Here is a 17,170-nt window from a genome sequence, read left to right as displayed (position 1 = left end):
ACTCTCTTCGAAGGACACGTAATAAACAGCACACACCTTTCCACGCCCTTGGGTCGGGTTAATAAATAGCGGTGTAATATGTTGACACATGATAACTCTTTCTGTTGGCCGATAGATACTCTTTTATTCTGACCAAACTGCGCAGAATCCAACATAAGGGGGGCCTCCAGACTGGAGGCCCCCAGTGCTGGCTGCAGTAGTGGCGTGTTTGAACTGAGTCCAGTGGAGGCGTCAAGCGGTTCGACTCGAGCGTCTAAGGGCCCAATCTCGGTTGGCATCGACAATCATTGTCACAATGCGGCTATGTCAGCATAGATCTTGTATCCTCGATGGACCCCTTTGCCATAGCCGCGAGCTGCGTCCACGTGCGGGGGTCGCGCACTGGTTCTGTTAAAGCCGTCCCACCAGCAGGAAGATCTCAAGCAGCAATCTTCTGACTCAGAAGCTGAGGGCGTCGCGCGCTGAAACAGAGCCACGGTCACTATTTGATTTCATGCTGGACTCGCTGAGGAAGCACGCACTAGGTACGCAGGCCGACCTTACTCGTTCCTTTCGATATCGACTCCTTACATGCAGCCTTTTGCAGTTATTCTCGTCGCCATCCTGTTCGCCACGTATCGCCTCTCGCGACTGGAGGGCGAGCGCGGACGGCGTGGGGCGAATATTGAGCAAGACGTGCGTTGACTAGCTACTGATCCTTTGAATCCGACGTCCTCTGACGCCACACCTTTCGCAGTTTGAAACCGTTGTAGGCTTCCTGCACCAGCACTTGAACACCAAGTACCGCGTGCTACGCATCGCCCCGCCGCCGCATTCAGCGACCAAACTGCATGCGATGATAGTGAACGCTGGGTTCGCCATCCCACACGTGGGTACGGCGCTGCCTGTTGATGTTTTCTTAGGTGGTTTTGATCTGCAGCTTTGAGCAGAAGCTGAAGTGTTCGTGGACCAGCAATATGCACTTAATCAACGAAAACACAAGCGAAGAGATCGACGGCATATACCGCCTGTGCGCTTCCGAGTGTATGATGCCGATGCGATGACGTCGATTGCTGAGGTGTTTTTTTTTCGTTCCTGTCGTTGCTTGGTATCGTATCCGCACGGCTTAACGACAATCATTGTTGTTATGTAGACTCTTCAACAACGGAACCTCATCGCCTCATACGAACAAGGATATCAACCTATCTAAGAATCACGGAACTCAACCGCGCCGTAGTTAAGACTCTTAAGACTCTTAACTACGGCTCTAAACTTGAGAGTAGGACTAAAGATTGAACATGTCAATCTCCTCTTCCTTCTCTGCTTCGTCATTTCTCTTTGTAGAAGCACTCGCCTTACTGCTTTTGAGAACAGAGCGTAGTCGTTCATGGGGCTTCCAGCCGAACTGAATGACTGTAGCTGTGAGGTTGTCAACGCTTCCTTTCTTGTAGGCTGCCTTGACGATCGCATCAGCCGCGGCTTTAGCATCGTGAAAGTGTGGCAATGCTATATTCACCGCTTCTTGCTCGCTAAGCACGTCCCAGACGCCATCGCAGGCTAAGACAAGGAACAGATCGTCATCTTGCACTGTTACTCGCTTCACCTCTGGCTCACATGAAACAAGCGATGTCGGAGTCTTCAGGGATCGGTCGCCAAATGCACGTGACACTGCCAAATACGTCGACTTCTCACGCTCCACAGCCAACCCAGCACCAGCAGCAGAGTAGACTCGAAATATGCCTGCTATCTTGCCCACGAAGCCACCCGCTTTCTCGATTCGCTGCTGTTCGTCGGGGCGATCCGGTTTGTGGTCACTTGTCAGAGCTACACCGCGGCCACCACGACACATGACCGCACGGCAGTCGCCAACGTTCACCGTGTACAAGCTCAACTCGTCCCTTAGTGACCCATTGTCGTCTTCGCCGTCAAACCGGATTGTGTCAGCTAAAAACCAAACCAGGAGAGCGGTAGAACCATCTTGCGACGAATTCTTCTGCAAGATTTGGGAATCCACTCGATCAAAAGCTTCTTTGAAAGATTTCAAGAAATGTCCGTGCTGTTCATGATACCATTTTCTTCGATCTTCTCGGCGTATTGCTTGCTCAGCGTTAACTTGCGATACTTCGCTGTCCAACTGCGAGATGGTATCCGTAAGTTGGTCGACCAAAACTTGCATCTCATCAGCAGAGCTCTCCGAATCTGGGTCTTTCAAAGACTCCAGCTCAGCGAGCTGTTGACGCAGTAGCTGTATTTGCTCCATGATAGCCTCCTTGCCAGATTCCTCTTGCTTCGATTGCTCTTGGGAGCGTTCCAGGACAGTGAACGCTCTACCCCCAATGCGGTGGCGTACTACAGAGGCGACAGTTTTCACAAGATGCCGCGTTAAGAAATCTGCTGTAAAAGTTCCGCCGTGACCATCAAAAACGCCAAACACTGGTCCAGGGAAGAGCTCAGTGGAAGATATGTGACGATCCTCGTTGCTAGTCTTCATGCCAGCCCACGACTCGGTCGCATACCGGAGTCCAGGAATGGAGTAATGTCCATTCTGTACTTGCTCCGAAGGTTTTACTCGACCAGCCTGTTTGGTGTCACGCGACACCTTTACGTGCGTATTCCCCTCAGTATCGTCATCGGCAAGGAATTTGCGCTTCGACATATTCGACTTGGGAGTCAGCCCCTGACAGGAGCTTAGATTCCGTTTATCTAGCGCTCCCTTACAAACATTTACTGACGATCTGCACTAAAGTCAAGTATTAGTCTAGGAAACTCCATGCATCAATGTCACATTAAGCGGATATAAACTACTCAACAGGGTGGAGTTGAAGCCCTGACTTTACAGACGAAGCCCCAGCTAAGCCACGGTCGATGTCGCATAGCAACGGGCAGATACTGGGTTATAGCAACAAATACAACCACACCAGGTCAGAAGTAATAAACGCAAGCGAATAGTCTGAAATACGTACGTGGAGTCGGGATGAGTTGTAGGCCATTGGACCCACAAATCTTCAACTGCGCTGAGAACTCGCTCATGCAGCACCACCACACAAATCGCGTCGTACCCACCCGCTAAAAGCATCAGCGACAAGTTAATCAACTGGACGATACAAATGCTTCATGAGCGCGTACCTCCAGGGACTCCAGCGAGTAAAACACCAGGGATCGCCAGCGTTGCGTCGAGAATGGCAGTTTGCTGGGGTGGCTCGATTGGGACTCCGGCAGAAATTCCCATTTCGCTAAGATAAAAAGTGAAAAGGAAATGAGTCCGAGTGTCATCAGATTAAACTCGACAACGAGTAAAACATGCTTACCGCATGAGGACTCGAAAATGAGAGAAGGCTTCACTGAGTCTCAAAAGAATGGCCCCAATCCTAGCATCAATAGCACTCCACTACACACACAGGGTGAGCATATGAAGGAACATCGGGTTGACAGGAGTACAGTATACCTGCTCGCGGCTTTGAGTTGCCATGGCTTCCCAATCTATGGGATTGTTGCAGGCGGCTTCCAGCTCGCAGATTTCAGCAAAGCCTCGCTCGACTTCCAAATTGTGACCGTGAATTTCATCCATCACTCGCTTTGCGTCTTCAGGTTGCTCCCTTTGCCACTTCAACACTTGTCGAACCATTGATACGGTAGCCGAACCAGAAGATACGTCTCCCATCATTAAGTGGAAGCTTGAAGGCAGTCGAACGGGTTTCTACCAACCAGAAAATGCAGTGCAACAAAGTGAGTTAAAATGGCCAAAACTCTGCACCAACATCCAGCAATATTTTACCACGCGGCTAGAAGTTTTCCACAAGGTGCGGTTAGTAATGCACTGGGCAATTTCTTCCGGTTTCATCGCATCTTCAGACGCGAATGCGTTCAAAATGGACGACGGGAATCTCGTATACCGCTGCGAGCCGAAACATGCCGCCGAGACATCAAAGCCACTTCCTATCTGTCAAGATAAGGAGTGGAATAACCTGTTACGTGACCATCGTTGCTAAAATATGATCCGGATGACATTACCTTGCGCTGCACGTAGCAGTGGCTCAGTTGGGCAAGGTTGTGTACAACTTCGAGGTCCTGTTGTTCCTCATCGAACTTCATAGATGGCACAAAGAATGCCACGAGAGCTGCAACGAGCGACGTCACAAGCGCTGCGGAACTTCCCATGCCAGTCTTCAGAGCAACCTGCTTGCCACCACGCTCTAAACACTAAGATTAGACTATCTTTTTCACATATTTCACATCTGTAGGTAGATCAAGCCCATGCATACCTTCCATGGTGGGAGGGAGGAATGCCTCGAGTGTCTTCAAGTGGGCACGACGCAGTGGTAACTTGGCATCTTGTAACTAACAAGCAAATCAGCGTCATCACCACCAAACCTTACAGCTATAATAGCAATAAGCTCCTTCTTACCCTCTGCACTTGCGAGTAGAAGTCGTTATCACCGCGAAGCGTAACATGAACACCGGCATTCGTCTCCTTTAGATGCTGAAAAGTATCATTGCTTTTGAGCGCCTGCAATCCGGCAATGCCATTCAGCGCACATAGAACTGTCTCCTCAATGTATGAGTTGCGATGTGAAGTCTCCCTTGGAACAAACCACAGTCAATTATCTCCACACAATTCACCACGATTCTGTTTCTCGTCACCTGAGCTGAAAACGGAATCGTCTGGCGTCATTTTCCTCGATCCAACCGTCAATTCGCTGGTCGAACTGTTTACTCTCCAATGTCAATGGGAATAGCTGATGCCATTCACTTGAAGAAGCAGAAACTGCGTCCTTGTCATTCAGAATCTGCTAAATGACGTTAGAGCTCGACAAAAAATGACACATTTTCCACCTGTCGAAATTGTACCTTGGTCTCCACTTGGGAGTAAAATCTTGCCGTACCGGAGAGAACTACCCCCGAATACTGCTCATCCAGCACCACATACCCTCCCACAAGCAGTACTTTGCCAGGTGCAGACACACAGGTGGGGCGGAGATTCGCCATGGTGTTTCGCCAGGTGCTTTTTCTAAAGCAAAAGGGCTAGGCTTCGCTTCTCATTGGCTTTCACTTAAGTAAAATCATTTGATTAGTTGCATTTTGATTGATAATTCTTACCCTCAATTCCATGCTATTTTTCGCTATTTAGACTACCCACACCGCCGCCTTTATCGGCCATGGCGTCGTCCTCGGCGCCGTACGTGACTCCGCCCGCCTCTACCGTCCATCCAGCGTCAGCCTCTCACGCTCTCCATGCGTCTCTTGCGTCCAACAGGGAGCATGCTAACCCACTGCAGCAACGCGCGGCCGCTGCGGCGCAGGTGCGTTTTAAAAAGCAGAATATCCACTGTGGAATGTCAACGAAAACGTTTTGTTTTTTAGCCTGTATTCCTAACTGTGGTGGCCTTTCGCAGGCGCTACTGGCCCCGGGACGCTCCGTCTCGCAGCGAGAGATACAGGCTATGCTTGAGAAGAATGAGGCAGCGCTTAAAGGCTGGAATGCGCTCCATAAGCAGCAGCGTACGAGCCCCGGAATACTCTTTTGTCGTCATTTGATGTAATATGAATCATTTTGAAACTAACATATTATGGCTGTAATTGGTACTGTAGCTGCCAAGACAAACCCTGCAGAGCACAAGGAGTGGGTGAGGAGGTGTCTGATCTTTCGTCAACAAATTGGTGCTAGGCTCGAGCTGTTAGCCTCATTGGCAGATAAACAGATCGCTCACGAAGACGAGAAGGGTGGAGGGCGGCGGATATCGCCCAATGCAGCAGCAGCAAGACAAGCTGGAGTGACACAGAACCCAACACTGGCAGCTCCGAGCTCTGCAGTCCCACAGATTCCACAACAGCCGAAGCCTGCTCCGCAGCAGGTTTATGCACCCCCACCGATGAGGGCTAACAGTAATCCGATGGCCATGACCTCGTCCACTTCAGCGTCCATGGCGATGCCAAATATGGGGGCACCGACGCCTCCAACGATGTTCCCGGAGCCTCCGATGCCGACAGTTGGCTTCGCGTCGACAAGCTCGAGTATGTTCTTCCCAACAGGCCAGATGAACCCCATGCAGACGTCGACTAGCTTCACTTCAAGCTCTTCGATGGCTGTCTCTGGTGTCACAACGTCGACACAAGGATACGCGATGAGCTCCGGGGTACAGACGTTCACGCCCAACGCGTACATGACCTCCACGAGTGGACCCCCGAGCTCGTCTGCTGCATTTATGAACCAGCAAAACTACATGATGGGCGGCGGCATGATGAATCCGCAACAACAGCAGTTTATGCCCATGCCCATGCCCATGAACTTGGCGTCTTCTGGGAATATGTACGACAACAACAATTACGGCATGTCTTCAGCATCGACATCAGCGAACAACGTCAATGGCAACAACAATAGTAGCAGTAACAACTTTCCCGTGGATCCGTTTATGACGCCACTTGGGTTCGGCCCCGATGCAAGCTTCGGATCAACGGGATTCCCCATGACTGGGATGTCAAACATGCCCATGCAGCAACAGCAGATGATGGGGTCTATGAACGCGGTCAACTTCGGAGCACAAGGAGCGTCGATGATGCCCAACAATTTTGGATATGGGGCAGCACCAAATATGATGCCACAGCCATTACCGACACAGCAGTTCCAGCCCACGCCTCAGTCTTTCCAGCAACAAAATCAGCTCCAACAGCAGAGTGGAGTGGGGTCCATGAGCATGTCTCCAGACTCAGCATTATACGGGGACAGCAACGTAAATATCTTCGAAGGGCTGACAGATGATGCCTTCTTTCCAATGCAATGACCAACCTCCTCTCAGCTTCTGTCGAAGTGTTCCAAGTCGCCGCTTGTCGGTGCGTCGTTTACGTGCTGAGCTTCTCATAATCTCGCCGAAGCAGGTCGTATAACCGCTCTCGTCGTGCTGACACGTTTGCAGACGCTCGCAAGCGGGAGCGGATGGATGGCGGGAGATTCCGAGACGCAGCGTTCACACGTCCGACACAGTTGCTTCCGACGAGGACTTGGATTTTACGCGATTCGTCCCAGGGTTTGTGTGGAGTGGCAGCACGAGTTTCTTGGTCAATCAACAGCTCCGATAGCTTCGGTAGGGTGAAGATTTTCTGCTTCGACTCGACAGAATTCCGAACAGGCGAACGTTGTTGAAGCAGGGCGGATCGATCCGACGTACCCTTGAAGACGGAAATACGGTCAGGACTGGGGTATTGGGGTGTGGCTGGGCTGTCGTACGTGACTCGATAAGCAGGTTGTGGCTGGGTGTATTGGGTGGTTTGTTGCTGCGGGCTTACAAATGGGTGGGAGTGGACCGGTTCTTGCTGAAGCCTGCTTAAGTTTTCGAGGACAGATGCTGTCGCCTCCAGCGTGACGAATTCTGGTACTGGAGTGGCTGTGTAAGTTGAGAATTTTGTTGATGGAGAGTTGCGTATCGGAGGATGGAGCGCTGTAAAGCGCAACTCCGAAAGAGCTGGAGCGAATTCTTTTTCACGGTCAATTTCTTGATATTTTAAGAGGTAGGATTTCGTGTTTTCGGTCTGGAAAGGGTCCTGTTTACCGACATGCTTTTCGTACTGGAAGAGATTCTTGTGTGCTTGGAAGAACGTTTGGGCAGCTGAGTTCTCCATTTTGTTGCTAACGGGGCAGAAGCAAGTAGGGGGAAACTGCGAGTGACCTATTGATACTTTTGGGAGGTGAAGAGTCGGTCAGTTCGCTCAAAAAGATTAGGATGAAGACCGCTAGCTCCTTGTCTACTCCACCGACACTTTCATCTTCGTTGTCCGGCGTGCCATCTTTCGTTCGCATCGGAGAGGGGTCGTTCTCGCCTGGAGACGTGTATGTGGAGTGCATCCTCCCTAAAGTTATCTCCAGGGATCACCTCTCTGAACCAGGCGACAGATCGAAAGGATCGAAGAAAAGCAGCTTGGGTAGCAACACGAGTTTCCTGACCGAGACAGTTGTGCTGCCACTTGGAGAGCACCCAGCGATTTTACAAGCTCGAGAAGAATGTCGGGTCCTCATGAGTGGCAACGATGTTTGCGTGCTGGAGGACGAGACCGTCAAGGAAGACGTGGTGCAGATTCTTGGCAACGACGCCGAGTTGGTGTTTCCCGTCCGCAACATCTTCCGCTACCTCGTCCTGTTTGTCGAGAACATGGATCTCTTTCTGGACTTTCACGTCGAGGTGCTGGATGATGCACAAAAGTATCGACGGTTCACAGTAACCAACACGAGATCTCTCGCTCGTGTCGAAGACTCGAGATGTCAGTTGCCGCTCGCATTCGGCCCACAACCTGGTTGGCGCTACCTGTGCATGGATCTACAAGATCTCACGAGCCAAGCGTTCGGTACTCGTCATGTGACCACAACAAAGGTGCGTGTCGGTGGCCATTGTCGTCTGCTTCGCATGTTTTTCCAGGACGAGCGCTACGCCGACGCCGACTTGCCTGCACACCTCACATTCCTTGGGTAGCTAGCTGCCTGTACAGTACATATCAACATCAACAGGATACGCCCTTGATACAATTAGATGAAGTTTTATAACTCGAGGATCACGTTGAACTAACGTTAGCTGTTTGCCTGGAAATGTGATCTATGTGCTTGGGCGGGAGGCCTACAGATACGACAAGTTGATCGTATACTGTGGGTCTCGCTGATTGCGTTGACGTGATACTTCGGTGAAGATACGGTGGTTGAGCCACAGCGACTCCAGGTACCTGTAGCGACTCATGTCTAATCGAAGCGGGCGTCCACGCTGAAGCCCAATGTCTTCTTCACCATGAGCATCAACGTACGGACTGGGGAAGTACGCTGCCATGCTGCCTCCAACAATCGCAATACGACACTGTTCTAGCAACAGAACAATGCCTACACCGCCTCCACACTCAGCGGCGTGACGAGTGCATTCTCCCACTGGTGGCCCATGAGGCATGAACGCACGTGTACAGCACGAGTCTCCACAGCACAGATACTCACCACAAATCAAACACAGACCTGGGTCGCAAGGTGCCTTCTCACATCGCGTGCACTTGCGGCCTGCCATCTCGCTGTACAATTCATCGTACTGAACCGGCAAGTCGATCAGACGTGGACGAGTGGGAACCTCGCGCAGGATAAACATGCTGGCGACATAGGCCTCGCTGCAACCTTCCGTGTGTTCACACTTGTCGCCAACCTTTGAGCTGCCCAGGTGGGTCTTGCTGAGCATGCGATCCATGCACCAGTGCCAGATTTGATCGAACGTCGCGTCTGAACAGTGAGCTATGTCGACTAACGTGGGGATTTGCATCGTTCTGCTTGTAGCTGAAAAACTGCTTTCTCCATCCACCAGGCAGCGCCAGAAGAGCTTCATACGGCGAACAAACGAAGCATTGGCCGGTAGGATACGTTGCAGGCGTGCCTTAACATCTGCTACTGTTGTGAATGGCTTGAGTTTCTCAGTTGGGTGCGCCTTCGCCATTCGCTGCAACAACTGAAGCGCGGCATACGCGTCAGACTCCGCTTCGCCAGATACCTCCATCACTTCCATCAGCTGCTGAGCAGAACCATTAGCATTAGACGACCGAGTTGGCTCTATCGGGCTAATGGCACGGCCACTTCTTGTGCGGCGTGGATCTAACGCCGTGACGTTTCCCTCCACTGCTGCTGGCTGTCCGGAGTCCCCGCTTTCACTGGCAGCAACAAGCGAGAACTTATCTTGAAATAGCGATGTTCCCTCCATCTTAGTAGGCTCGAAAAACTCAGCATGCAGACGCTGCAATAAGTCCGCAGCAGTAAACACAGGCATGAACCGCCAAATTGTTTCAAGTTCATCTGCTATCACGCTGGCCACCACGAAAGCCTACAGCAACACAGCTCAATTCCATTAGTTATCGACAGCATATCGATTATGTAGGTGAGATTTCAATGTACCGTGAATGTATCCGCTACTAGCAGACCTAAGATGGTACCCCGAAGGCAAGCATCGATCGAGCCAAGCACCTAATCAAAGAGAAAACAAGTTAGCATCAGGTATACTCCCTCAAAGCATGGCATTAAGCCCACGATGTCAAGTTTCTTACCTTTGTGAATTTGCGGTATTCACGCTTGGTCTCGGTATTGATCGGGCAACAGCGTTTAGCAGCCTCCCAAATCACCTTGGCATCGGCACAGTGCTCCAAGAGTGAACATGTCCATCGACAGAACTTCGTCACAGATGTTAACGACTCTAGCTCCTTCTCAAGAGACGGAGGGCATTGGTCTGTTAGCGGATCGAACGGTACGTTGCTGCTGGAGATACTCTGGTGTTCATCTTCAGCAACAGTCAAAAATGACGCCAAAGTATACGCGCACGAAGCCCACAAGAAAGGAGCGCCCTTTTCCAGACTCCCATGAGGCTCCCATAACGTATCCTCAAAGTAATCTCGCCACATATCATGTTCTGTGTCGTTCTCATCGTCTTCAAATCCCCCATCGCGTCCCAGTACGGAGCGGTACCAGCCGGGCATCGACAACTGGTCTTCCACGATCTTGTCCCAGACAGGAGATTTTTCTTCCTCATCTCCTGTCAGCGCCACAGCAGGACGCTTCTGCTCCCGTTCGTCTTCCTTCCCTATCGAGATCCGTGGCTCAGACGTTGGGATCAAGAAATTGCTCAACGTTTTGCACAGCGGACACAGGAACTGTGTCATCGCTGAATCCGGATCAATAGCTTGAACGCCATCGAACTCTTCACCGCGCATTGCCTTGTTATGCAGTGACGTGATATACCGTTCTAGACAGTTGACGTGCACGGCATGTTGGCATGTACGAACGTGCAGTCCACACGGAGTGAGATAGAGCTTGGCACTCTCGTGAGGTCGACCAAACCCGGGCGGCAGACGCTCTAAATGGAATCGATCTTCAAAGTCTTCATCATCGCTGTCATACATCGGTCTGCCTTGAGCACGCATGTTGCCACCTCTGGCTCCAACCATTTCACGCCCACCCAATCGACGAGGCTCTACTCGATTACCGCGCAAGTCTAAGCTCACAGCGCCACGCATATCCATCGGAAAGAGCTGCTGATCTTCACGAAGGTCGAGAACGCCTTCAAGAACCTCTAGCTCTTCATCTGTCTGCAATAGCTCGCCTTCAAGCATCGGGATATTTCCATTGCCAAAGCGAATGCGATCATTGCGAGGGCGACGAGCAGCAGACGGACGAGGACTATTCTGTGCCGTGTTGTTACGAGTAAGTTGGTCCTCCAGTGAGCCATCCATGTACCATTCCGGGAACGATGTCGCGAAAGCACGCAGAGTAGGCGACGGGGAGTTTGGCATATCGGACGAGGTCGAGCTGCCACCTGAACACAATTCCATCTTCTCGATAACCTTCTTCACGTGACTACGAACCTTCTTCCCCTCTGGACCGAGAGCTTCGTTAGGCTCGGGTCTGAATCCTGGAGCTAGAACAGTAGACTGATGGACGTAGGCCGCCATTCCCATTTGACCCTGTTGCGAGCTGTCATGGCAGAGAATGCAGTTGTAGCACCGCTTGTTCTCCACTTTCTGGTGCTTTTTCGTATCCTCTTCAGGCTCTTCCAGCATCGAAGCCTTGCGCTTACCCAACGCCAAACGCTCTCCCTTTGACCCTTCTTTATCCATCTTCTCTTCCTCGCCATCATCCTCAAGATCAACCATCGCCTGGAAAGCAGCCTGACGTTTTGCCATCGCAGCCATCGCTCTCTTCCTAGCCTCCATCTTGCGTTGCTCCAACGTCATGGGCGGAGAATTACCGCTCAGTGTCGAGCCACTTGTAGCCGCAGGTGATGATTCGCTCTTCTTTTGCTTCGACGTGGCGTCATTTGACAATTGCTCGAATACTTTTCTGCAAGCAGGAGACTCTGAACTGAACTTCCAAATGAGCCATTCGACCGTTCCAGTTTGTTCGTTATCGAGCAGCGTGGTTGCTTGTTCGAGCAATTGACTCAACAGATGAAGCACCGACAACTTGGAGGTAGCAGCGCTCAGTTTGCTTAAGCGCGTCCAGAAACGGCGGTCTGAAGACTGCGACGCCGTGTGCGCACCATGCACCAGCAAGTGCAAACAGGTCGAGATTACAGCATCAGAGACGCTGTTCTCCGAGCCTTTTGCGGGTGCAGATCCAGTGTGCGCTGAGGAAATGACCCTCCACAGAATAACCTGCGCAATCGCCATAGTACTTTCACACGTCAGAATCGCTTGGGCTGGACGAAGGAAGGCAACGGGAGGTTTCGCAGGCTTCAGCGGTTCCTTCGGAGGCGCATCTGGGCTTGCTTTCTTCGCCTTTTGACGATATGCATTGCGATAGGTCGTCCAACGATCACGTGCTAGCTCATGTGCTTCGCGGTTCAGATGGAGGAAGTACGGGTTGTAGCTCTCCAGAAGACCCTCCTTCAATTCGTATCGGCCAGGTTCCAGTCCCGACGGTGGCACAAAGTTGGACACCTTTGCAAGAACGCTTTGTAGCCGTGCAGTTGGAATGTCGTCTTGACCTGACGGCAGGATAGCAAGGTCAAACAGCTTGCTAAAACACTGTGACTTTGAGCATAACTGCTGCAACATCTCTTCCGCCAGAAATTCATTGTCGTAGGTCGATCCAGTAGCGCTTGGGAGACTTGTACCAAGAATAATCACGAGACGCAGAAATTCTTCCAGCATTTGAAGACGTTGTTGCTCATCGATTCCTTGTTCTAGCTCTGCATACCCGAACTCCTTCACCAAATCGTCTGGGCCATTCATGTTGGACCCATTGGGTAGAATGAAATAGCTGCCCAACTGGAATCGATCAACCATACGAGCCACAAGGGCATCCGGACCAGTCATGAGGACACCGAGCTGCAGCATCAGCGTGTCAGCGTCACGGTAGTGAATGCAGTACGGCAACGCCGAGTAATTGTACAGTTGCGCCAGCATGTTTTCATCTCCGTTTCTGCGCCACAAATTCGAGTGGATCTGGGATGCCATCACTAAACAGCGAAGGGGCATTTCCACAAGTTCCCATTTCTTGTCAGCCGACAATTTGTCAAAGCCAAACACCTTCAAAAGGCCGTCCGAGGGAATTGAGCTTCCTAAACCTGCCTGGCTAATGCAAATATGCCGCACTGCCGCGGTCAGGAAGCGGTGCAGAGGGATGTGCAGAGAGGTTGGTTGAGACGCTACATTGAAGTCGTACGCCATGATGCTTTTTTCTCGACCTCCAGCTCCTCTTTTTCCCATAGACGCAAGCTTTGCCACTGGAACCAGCGTCTTTTTCGCCACCCTTTCATTGAGTCGGGCTGACGATGAAAGAGTGGCGTCGATAATCGGGCCAAATATCTCCGCTACTTTCCCTTCCGGTGCTTCAAACTGGGACGGGCTAAATCCATTCCAGGAGATCGCGAATACCGAATGGACACGGATGCCGAGATTGAACATTGACAACCAGCTGTCTGATTCGTATTCCACGTGATTTTGATGAATTCCTCGTCGCACTTGAGCATCGCCGCCCTATGAATAATAACATGGAAAACATATTTAATGGCACAGCTCTATCAAAAAGCCAACAGCTCTGTAACATACCTGCAGGATACCCAAACATGACAGCCAAATCTTCATATTGTCCGCGTTGCACACCAGTTCGTTGGACAACGTGCCGATATTGAAAACGTATTCCATGTTCTCCACGCAATGCTGCAGCAAAAATAAAACGGACAGGGGTTTGAATGTGAGAGTTCAGCAAGACAGTACATGCAGGTCTCTGAAGAAGTAAAGCTTACCTTGTACTTCTGGCTGCTCAAAGCAGGGTGGTCAGCGTTGAGTTTCCCATCCTTTTCATCGACAGCAGACTGGAACACTGTGTTAAGAGCACACAGCAATTCCCGAATCAACTCTAGCCGTTCAGGGTGAGCAGAGGTTTCCTTCTTCGTGTACTTTTGCACCAGATGAGGTACAGTTAAAAACTGCACGGCAAAATCGAAAATGGAATCACTGGAATTGCCCAATCCACGAAGGAACATGCTCGTCATCGAGGAGTACGATCGCAAATATGCCTCCAGCATGCTAGCACGAAACTGGATATCTACCAAGTGTTCGCGCAAAAAGGAGTGCGATTTCTCCACTGCAGTCTTCCGTAGGGTGCAATCGTATCGCATTAGAAGCATCAGAGCTGACAGCGTGTTAGTCGAGGCGCCCGAATTGGTTGTTTGCCCCGACGTGAAATACTTGGCGACCACAGCGTCAAAACTTTTCCGGACACTCTCGTGACGACGATACGAGGAACTCAGCGACACTGCTTTGACAAACTCCTCAATAAATATGTTCTTGCAACTAACGTGATTCCCTTCAGCGAGGAACCCGGTCGACGCCACTGCAGTTGTGTTGCCTTCAACACGAAAATCAAATCGCTGCTGCTGAGCTGCTTCTTCGTCTCGTGCCCACGTGAAGACGTCCTTGTCCCCGGAGATCAAGGCAACGAGCACATCCAACGCATGATTGTGCAGTCGAATGTTATGTTCCTTCACAAATTGCTGAATCGTCTTGCCCTTGGGTAAACTGCCTGATACCGGTAGAAACCCTCTAAGAGCAGATGATCGCTGTTTCTGAAGAGCTTCAGACACGAGCTCGCTGAGTCCATCCGATGTGGTACTCACAGACTGCAGCCACTCCAGAAGAGCGGGGACACCCTCCATTTGTTTCTCCCACCACATAGGAGAGACAGACATATTTAAAGACCGACGCATCAGGTTTCCGACAATGCCAGGACACAACAGCAGCGACTTTGTTGCCACAGTCGCATCGCCTAGATCATCTACTTGGCTGACTGCAGAGCGCGCTTGCGGCTTGGACATGCCTAACTCCACGTACAAATGATTGACCACTTCGTTGACTGAGTGAACGTCGTCATTGTGCAGTCCAATACCAAAGAGCACTCCAGCCTTTGAGTCGTCCTCAGAGCTTGTAGTCTTGTGGTCAGCTTCGTTAGTCTGTGCCTCGAGCCTGCCGCCAGGTCCGATGGCTCTGGATCCAGGATCAGCTGTGAACTGTGCCGAAAGTCTTGTAGACCGAGTCGACTCCGCTGCAGAACTATCTCTACTCGTTCCAAGACCTGCTCTGCTTTCAGTAACATCCGCCACATCTGTATCACTCTGAATCGGCAGGAATTTTGGCGGGATATCTCTTGTAAACAACTCAAAAGCCTCAGCCAACTCAAATCCATAGTGCGTTCCCAGCAACACCTGGTAGATGTGCTCCACTACTGCATCGATTACAATAGGCGCCGTTTGCCCAATATGCTTAGGCAACTTGTGTTTTTTCGCTCCTGTCTCGGCCGTTTCCGCCCCTTTGTGTTTTGAACAGAATCCGCTCTGTTTCCAAGCCTACGCAATATAACAAATTACAAAATGGTCAAAACAAGTAAGGATAAAAACAATTGAATAGTAAAATCCCAATAAACCTACATGGACGTCTCCGCAATCACAGGAGCTGCCTGCGGTTGTTCTCTGGAAGTACACGTCGTGGCCAGCGTGGTCGCTGTGTGTGAAGCAATCCTTGCACATAACGCACGTGGTATCAAGTTGGCAGTTGCGGCAGCTGTAGGCGATCTCGTCCGCCGAGAAGATGGCGCCACACACGCGCTTTCGTTCCGTGCGCGGCAGCTTGGCCAGGATCTGCGTTGGCGCTAGCGTTTTCTCCTTGCCGTGTGCACAGAGCACCGTTAGCAGCGCATTGCAGATACTGTTCATGGATTGGCCCGAGGCCTCCGTAACGCCGCGAGCCAAATTGCTCTGCAAGGCAAAGCGCACGAGTGCCAGAAATTCTTCTTCACGGTGGTGCGCAAGCTTCTGCTGAGGTGTAAGGCGCATGACGTTCGTGGCCCCGGCCTCCTTGGAGGCAGCCACCTTAGCCTTGGCTGTCTTGGGCTTGGCCGTCGCCTTAGCCTTCTTGCCACGGATCGCTACCATCACTCCTCCAAAACGAAGAAAAAAACGGAAGTGAAGAGTCTGAAGAAGCTTTTGGGCTTTGATGACTTGGTTTCATTATCGACAGTAGGAATTCAGGATGTTAAGTCAATACCGTGACAGGCCGAATACAAGCCATTTCTTCGCTGGACCAGAACGCAAACCCTTTTAAGTGCGATTTCGATGGTCGACGACTGTTAAAGATACATTGTACATGTACCAACCTATCCGATGGTACAGCTGAGCGTTGTGGGCGGCGGGTGTTGGCGCAAGGAAGATGGTTGGCCATGGCTGAGGATCAGAGTACAAGATAATGAAGATCCGTATGCGCCCATCCAGGCTACAGGATCTGAGAGTAATGAGGGGGTTACTGTTTCGAGTGGCAGGAGCAACAAAGGCAACTTGGTGTTGGACAAGTGCTTGCTCCGCAAGGGCAAAGGCAACTGGAAGAAGGAGCTTCAGGTGGATCTACGAGGTCACAAGAGTGGAATTATCAGCCTCGAACTTTGGGTGGGTGAATCACAAGCAACAGATTTCCTGCAGTATATCATTGGGTGGAGTGTGGACTTGGACCAGTGGATTCAGTCCGGTGCAGCAAAACGATGGTATGAAATCCAGAAGAACAGCCGCCATAGCTCAAGTATAATGGCGAATCAACCAAAGTACTGGGAAAGCGAGGCGGAGTTGCCAAGCCCGTCAACTCACCTTTGCGTGGGTATAACTGGTGCTGAAGACCCAACGGCTGAGAGCCCGGACGCAGAAAAACCCATGATAGCGAACGCAGCACCTCCACAAAAATCACCTTTTCAGTTTGTTCTCCCCCATCACTCTATCACCAGAAGCGGAAAGCTTCGAACAGCTCGAGTCGGACAAATCGTGCACGAGGTAAATGTTTGTCAGTGGACTCAGTAGTTATTGCTCTAACGTTGTAGCTATCATCGTGGGACAGCTCCGTACCGACACTCTGCGCGACTTGGTGCCTTTAACGCTATACGGTCGCACCAGTACTAGACATCAACGCTCCAGTACTGCTACGTCGGAAGAACCTAAAGACGGGATGACGAAAGCACTGGTTCTGCTGCAGCTCTCGTGCCAGTATGCAAGCTACTGCGTTGACGAGCTAAATCGCTATTCAAGGTAAGTAATGACCCGTAGTACTTCGAAGTGCTGTACGTGTGGTAAAATCGAACTGATCCTTCCTCAATCGTTTCCTTATGGTCATTGGCAGCAAATTACAGAGACGAAGCCTCAATCTCAAGCACAAATCA

The 17,170-nt window shown here is 51.1% G+C and overlaps 6 protein-coding genes across 6 annotated transcripts; 3 read left to right on the top strand and 3 right to left on the bottom strand.

Moving 5' to 3' along the window:
- Nucleotides 1-493: 493 nt before the first annotated feature.
- On the top strand, nucleotides 494-1,189 carry PITG_03272 (uncharacterized protein; the record flags this gene model as incomplete). The annotated part of the gene is made up of 5 exons (XM_002906301.1): nucleotides 494-524; nucleotides 587-675; nucleotides 737-872; nucleotides 930-1,057; nucleotides 1,133-1,189. The coding sequence occupies 5 exons, from the start codon at nucleotides 494-496 to the stop codon at nucleotides 1,187-1,189; spliced, it is 441 nt and encodes a 146-aa protein (XP_002906347.1).
- A 220-nt stretch (nucleotides 1,190-1,409) lies between these two features.
- Nucleotides 1,410-2,155, bottom strand: PITG_03271 (uncharacterized protein; the record flags this gene model as incomplete). Its single annotated transcript, XM_002906300.1, has 5 exons — nucleotides 1,410-1,415; nucleotides 1,496-1,666; nucleotides 1,736-1,865; nucleotides 1,911-2,054; nucleotides 2,115-2,155. 5 exons carry the CDS (start codon nucleotides 2,153-2,155, stop codon nucleotides 1,410-1,412), a joined length of 492 nt encoding a protein of 163 aa, XP_002906346.1.
- Nucleotides 2,156-3,283: 1,128 nt separating this feature from the next.
- Nucleotides 3,284-4,965, bottom strand: PITG_03270 (uncharacterized protein; the record flags this gene model as incomplete). The annotated part of the gene is made up of 8 exons (XM_002906299.1): nucleotides 3,284-3,367; nucleotides 3,425-3,676; nucleotides 3,755-3,919; nucleotides 3,991-4,172; nucleotides 4,242-4,317; nucleotides 4,385-4,559; nucleotides 4,621-4,751; nucleotides 4,828-4,965. 8 exons carry the CDS (start codon nucleotides 4,963-4,965, stop codon nucleotides 3,284-3,286), a joined length of 1,203 nt encoding a protein of 400 aa, XP_002906345.1.
- Nucleotides 4,966-5,906: 941 nt separating this feature from the next.
- On the top strand, nucleotides 5,907-6,758 carry PITG_03269 (uncharacterized protein; the record flags this gene model as incomplete). The annotated part of the gene is made up of 1 exon (XM_002906298.1): nucleotides 5,907-6,758. One exon carries the CDS (start codon nucleotides 5,907-5,909, stop codon nucleotides 6,756-6,758), a length of 852 nt encoding a protein of 283 aa, XP_002906344.1.
- Nucleotides 6,759-7,694: 936 nt separating this feature from the next.
- On the top strand, nucleotides 7,695-8,438 carry PITG_03268 (uncharacterized protein; the record flags this gene model as incomplete). The annotated part of the gene is made up of 2 exons (XM_002906297.1): nucleotides 7,695-7,826; nucleotides 7,881-8,438. The coding sequence occupies 2 exons, from the start codon at nucleotides 7,695-7,697 to the stop codon at nucleotides 8,436-8,438; spliced, it is 690 nt and encodes a 229-aa protein (XP_002906343.1).
- Nucleotides 8,439-8,579: 141 nt separating this feature from the next.
- Nucleotides 8,580-15,905, bottom strand: PITG_03267 (uncharacterized protein; the record flags this gene model as incomplete). The annotated part of the gene is made up of 7 exons (XM_002906296.1): nucleotides 8,580-9,806; nucleotides 9,878-9,946; nucleotides 10,027-11,493; nucleotides 11,623-13,452; nucleotides 13,525-13,635; nucleotides 13,722-15,320; nucleotides 15,402-15,905. The coding sequence occupies 7 exons, from the start codon at nucleotides 15,903-15,905 to the stop codon at nucleotides 8,580-8,582; spliced, it is 6,807 nt and encodes a 2,268-aa protein (XP_002906342.1).
- Between the last annotated feature and the right edge of the window lie 1,265 nt (nucleotides 15,906-17,170).

The sequence above is a fragment of the Phytophthora infestans genome, genomic scaffold, assembly GCF_000142945.1.
Source record: "Phytophthora infestans T30-4 supercont1.4 genomic scaffold, whole genome shotgun sequence".
NCBI lineage: Eukaryota > Oomycota > Peronosporomycetes > Peronosporales > Peronosporaceae > Phytophthora > Phytophthora infestans.
Note: the sequence above shows the minus strand (reverse complement) of the source record. Positions and strands in the feature narration are given on the sequence as shown.